This window comes from Rhincodon typus, chromosome 37 (genome assembly GCF_021869965.1).
Source record: "Rhincodon typus isolate 14 chromosome 37, sRhiTyp1.1, whole genome shotgun sequence".
NCBI classification, from domain to species: domain Eukaryota; kingdom Metazoa; phylum Chordata; class Chondrichthyes; order Orectolobiformes; family Rhincodontidae; genus Rhincodon; species Rhincodon typus.
The window spans coordinates 18,201,936-18,207,541 of record NC_063368.1 but is presented as its reverse complement, the minus strand read 5'-3'; the positions used below and the strand labels follow the sequence as shown (position 1 = coordinate 18,207,541).

Here is a 5,606-nt window from a genome sequence, read left to right as displayed (position 1 = left end):
TGTAGCACTGAGGAAGAGCTGATACTCCAGTGTAGCACTGAGGGAGTACTGATACTCCAGTGTAGCACTGAGGAAGAGCTGATACTCCATTGTAGCACTGAGAGAGTGCTGATATTCCAGTGTAGCACTGAGGGATTGTTGGTATTCCAGTGTAGCGCTGAGGGAGTGCTGATACTCCAGGGTAGTGCTGATGTTGAGCTGATACTCCAGTGTAGCACTGAGGAAGAGCTGATACTCCAGTGTAGCGCTGAGGAAGAGCTGATACTCCAGTGTAGTGCTGATGGTGAGCTGATACTCCAGTTTAGCGCTGAGGGCATGTTGTTTTGCAGCCAGTTGATGCCCTGGTGTGGGTAGAGCTGACATTCTGAACCTTTTCCAGCTACATCAAGCCTGGTTCTTGATTTCCAGAAGGAGAGACCCAATGGGCTAAAGGCTTTTTTTCTCATTTGAACTTTGACCTTTGCCTGCTCCCATGGCAGCATGCTTTCCCATTCGTTAAACACATTGACCTCTCACCTGTTTGTCTTCACTTTTGTTCAGTTTGAAAACCGGATTGAACCCACGCGGAGAGCAACCTGCATCACATACAAGAGGCTGTTGTCCTGCCTTCACGGTCAGCAGGGTTCTGATTTTGATAAGCGCTTGGTGAGTAAGGAAATTCCTTGGTCACATTATGTCAGGTAGTTCCAATAATCCAATTCCCATCCAAGTCCCACTCCTCCACTGCTCATTACAAAGGCTGAATTTAAAAAGTGTGGTGATATTGGCAGTCACATTGATATCTGAGATAACAAGGTGTAGAGCTGGATGAACACAGCAGGCCAAGCAGCATCAGAGGAGCAGGAAGGCTGACATTTCAGGCCTAGACCCTTCTTCAGAAATGGGTTGATATCTGACTGTATTTACTTCAGCATCAGAAACAGATTAGCCAGGTGTCTAGATAACAAATAAAGAAATAGTTTATTGCAAGCTAAACATACTTACTTGAAGATTCAAAGATCCTTAAAAAAAGGTTTAGACTCTTTCACATGGACTTTCTCTCTCAAACACACACACTCTCTCTCACACTCTGTCTCACACATCAAACACACACACACTCTCATACTCACTCTCAAACACACGCACACTCTCACACTCTCTCTCAAACACATACACAGTCTTTCATACTCTCAAACACACACACACACTCTCACTCGTTCTCAAACACACACACACTCTCTCTCAAACACATAATCTCTCTCACACTCTCTCTCAGACACACACACACACTCTCACATTCTTTCTCGAACACACACACTCTCTCTCAAACACACAAACACACTCTCACATTCTTTCTCAAACACACACACTCTCTCTCAAACACAAACACACTCTCACATTCTTTCTCAAACACACACACACTCTCTCACATTCACATACACACACACACTCTCTCACACTCTCTCTCAAACACATTCTCTCTCTCTCTCTCACGCATGCCCTCTCTTACACACATACTCTCTTGCTCTCACATTTTGTCTAACACACATTCTCTCTCACTCTCTCACACTCCCTCTTTCTCACTCTTTCTCTCACACACACCTTCTCTCTCTTTCATATGTACACAGATAAAAACATTTGAGAAAGGAAGGTACAACTCCGCAGGGTGTTTTCTGAAAAATTCTTCGGCGAGGTGGCCATTAACTCAGAAGAAAAGAAACAGCCGTTCATTGTTTCAAACGTTGACCTACAGCCGAAGTTACACACAAGCTCTTGGCACTGGAATACCCCCCTGGATCAGTTATGGCTGGATGAAATCTCTTTTCTGGAGACAGTAAGGTAGATTCCAAAACCTTCTTCAGGAACCCTTCACGAGTGGCAATGAGGCCTTCCAGTGGGTTTTTGACTCACAACACCTTATGAAAGGAATTTCATGGAAAGAGAGAATGAGATTAAAGGATTGCTGCTCATCAGGCAAATTATTTCAGACTTTATGTCTGTCTGGGTTAAAAATTCAGCTGCACTATGACACTAATAACTGGATCATGTGACCACTTTCTGTCAGGATTGGAGACATCACATCTCCATCCAAACGGCCTGGTCCTTGCAAATGCAGTATTGTTGCTGTTGTGTTCATGGCCTTTTGCTTTGCAAAGTGTCCTTTTCCGAATTGCGAAAAGATATATATGTTATCCTGACATATGATATGATAGATTAATATTTCAGCTATCACATCTTTCTAACAACATAGACATTGACTCATGGAGCTGAGTGGCCTATTCCTGTGCTGTGAAGACTGGGCTTTGCTGTAGAAACTGGAAATTTGTAACATCAACCTAATATTCCCTGTGCCGAGACTACCTCATTGAAAGAATTTATCAATATTGACAATCTGATAACTGTTATTTTACAGACTTCTGTCAACATACACTTCTCTTGCATATATAACCCAAGTGTTTTAAGCTGGGTATGGAAGGTTTGAGTGAGAAAGAAAGGCTGCGACTTTTTATACTGGAGCGTAGGAGGTTGAGAGGCAACCTGATGGAAATTTATACAATAATGACGGGTATATTTAGAGTTGATGGTAGTTGTCTTTTCCCTAGGTTGGGGGATTTAAAGACTAGGGGGCACATTTTTAAGGTAAGGCAAGAGAGATTTTAAAAAGACATGAGGGGCAAATTTCTTTACACAGAGGGTGGTTCGTGTGTGGAATGAATTTCCTGAGGAAGTGGTGGATGTGGATGTTACAACATTTAAAAGACATTTGGACAAGTACATGAATAGGAAAGGTTTGGAGGGAAAGAGCCAGAATCAGGCAGGTGGGACTAGTTTAGTTTGGGATTATGTTCAGCATGGACTGGTCGGACCGAAGGGTCTGTTTCCGTGCTGTGTGACTCTATGGCTCTCTGTGCAAGGGACTAATCTTTAAGAGAGGCCCAAACAAGACCTGATCTGACTCCAACTATTGCTTGCTCCGCTGTCTGACCCATACACACTGTCCTGGGCAAGCCCTATGCTCTCCACTCACACTTTCCCTTTGGTATCATACTGGTTGAGGACTTTGGAGAGCTAGGGCCTTAATGAATGACAAAAGTTGGTTTGCAGGTGCAGCAGGTAATTCAAAAGTCAAATGGAGTATTGTCCTTCCTTGCGAGAGGAATGGAGTTTAAAATCAGGGAGGTTATGTTGCAACGGTATAAGGTGCTAGTGAGACCACACCTGGAGTACTGTGTACAGTTTTGGACTCCTTAGTTGAGAAAGGATGTACTGGCACTGGAGGGGGTGCAGAGGATGTTCGACAGGTTGATTCCAGAGTTGAGAGGGTTCCCTTATGAGGAGAGATCGAGTAGACTTGGGCTATACTCATGGGAATTTGGAAGAATGAGGGGGATCTTATAGAAACATATAAAATTATGAAGGGAATAGATAAGAGAGAAGCAGGGAGGATGTTTCCACTGGCAGGTGAAACCATAACTAGGGGGCACAGCCTCAAAATAAGGGGGAGCAGATTTAGAGCTGAGTTGAGGAGGAACTTCTTCACCCAAAAGGTTGTGAATCTGTGGAATTCCCTGCCCAGTGAAGCAGTTGAGGCTTCCTCATTGTATATTTTTAAGACTAAAAGATAGATAGATTTTTGAACAGTAAAGGGTTTAAGGGTTATGGTGAGTGGGCGGGTGAGTGGAGCTGAGTCCACAACAAAGATCAGCCATGACCTTTGTGAATGGCGGAGCAGGCTCAGAGCAGGCCCCTATTTCTTACGTTCTTATGTTCTTCCTACATCTAAGGCAAGGCTACCCATGAGCTGCTTTGTCTCTGTGGCTCCATGCCCCCACTCTGTCACAGCCCAGGGCCCCTGCAATCCTAATGTTTCTTTCTTTCTGGCACAGAAAAAGATGCCGTTGATGACACTGTCACAGAGCATGGAGGACAGCAGCAGAGAGTTGGACAACGAGTCTGCCATTAGGTGGGTATGAAGCCACTGGCTCTCATCGCAGGCTGAGACAAAACCATGGGATGGTCAACGCCTAACACTGTGGCACGAGTGCTCGCAGGGCTGAGGATAAGAGGCACCGATTCGATCACCTAACCAGTCATGCCCTCATCCCATTAATGAATATTAAAAATAATTTAAATTAACAACTGATCCAGCATCCACTTCCATTTGTGGAAGAGAGTTCCAAACCGCTCCCACCCTTTGTGTAAAGAAGTGCTTCCTGACATCTCTCCTGAATGGTCTGACCCTAATTCTCAGACGATAAATGTAAGCCTCCTTTCTCCCCAGCCCACCTATATCCGTGTCTATTTCGGATATCCCTAGCTGGTAGTAATCAGACAGGTAGACACCATTCATTTCCATCATGCCTGCTCCACCATCTGCTTGCCCAAGGCTGATCTGTTTTGCTCCAGACTCCTGGAAATTCTCAACCATCAAAAATCGATTGTAAAACCTATGATTCCTACAACGCTTCATAATATCATTCCTGAACAACCTTCTTCTAATGTTAAGATTTTTTTCCCTCAATCTGCATTATCCCAACAGGAACAATTTGGTTTTGATGGTAGGCGGAGGTGGTAATGCCAACAGGGAGTGGTTAGGGAGTGGTTAACAGTACGGGTTCAGTTCCCACACTGCCTGAGGTTACTGTGAAGGACTGTCCTTCTTAACCTTTCCCCTTGATGCGGAGGTGTCGCTGTTGGACTGGGGTGGACAAATTCAGAAGTTGCATGACACCAGGTTATAGTCCAACAGGTGAAGGAGCAGCGCTGCGAAAGCTTGCGATTTCAAATAAACTTGTTGGACTATAACCTGGTGTCGTGTGACTTCTGACCTCTCCCTGTGCCTGAGGTGTGGTGACCCTCAGATTAAAACACCACCAGTCACCCCCTCTCTCTCTTTCTCTCTCTCTCTTTCTTTCTTTCTCCCTCTCTATCTTTCACTCCCTCTCTTTTTCTCTCTCTCTCTTTGTCTCTCTCTCTTTCTCTCTCTCTCACTTTCTCTCTCTCTCGTTCTTTCTTTCTCCCTCTCTATCTTTCACTCCCTCTCTTTTTCACTCCCTCTCTTTTTCTCTCTCTCTCTTTCTCTCTCTCTCTTTCTCTCTGTCTTTCTTTTTCCTTCTCTCTCTCTTTCTCTCTCCCTCTCTTTTCTCTCTATCTTTCTCTCTCTCTTTCTTTCCTTCTTCTTCTCTCTCTCTCTTTCTCTCTCTCTCTCTGTCTCGCCCTCTGTCTCTCTCTCTGTCTCTCTCTATAATGAGGGAGAGCTGCCCCATGGTCAGGTAAGACTATGGTGATTTTATATTTTAATCACAAGCTTAAAAACAGAAAGTGCTGGAGAAACTCAGCAGGTCTGGCAGCATCTGGGAGAGATAAACAGAGTTAACGTTTCGAGTCCAATATGACTCTTCTTTTAAACACAAAGACTCATTTCAGCATTTTTACTTCAGATTTCCGCAGTATTGTGCATTTTGTTCTAGTAATCCAGAGAGCGAGGTTAATGCTGTGGAGACTTGGATTCCAATCCCAGGACAGCTTTTGGAATTTAAATTCTATTAACAAACTCTGGTCTCAACGACGGTGAATGCTGGGTCTCGGTGATGGTGAAGGCCGGGTCTCGGTGATGGTGAAGGCCG

The 5,606-nt window shown here is 44.5% G+C and overlaps 1 protein-coding gene across 1 annotated transcript in view; it reads left to right on the top strand.

Moving 5' to 3' along the window:
* LOC109920826 (SH3 domain-binding protein 1-like) overlaps positions 1-5,606 on the top strand; it is a 90,548-nt gene that overhangs the window by 24,529 nt on the left and 60,413 nt on the right. Inside the window, exons 3-4 of the mRNA XM_048617375.1 lie at positions 541-645; positions 3,867-3,943. Of these exons, the coding sequence (XP_048473332.1) occupies positions 541-645; positions 3,867-3,943 (182 nt within the window). The remainder of the gene's footprint in view (positions 1-540; positions 646-3,866; positions 3,944-5,606) is intronic.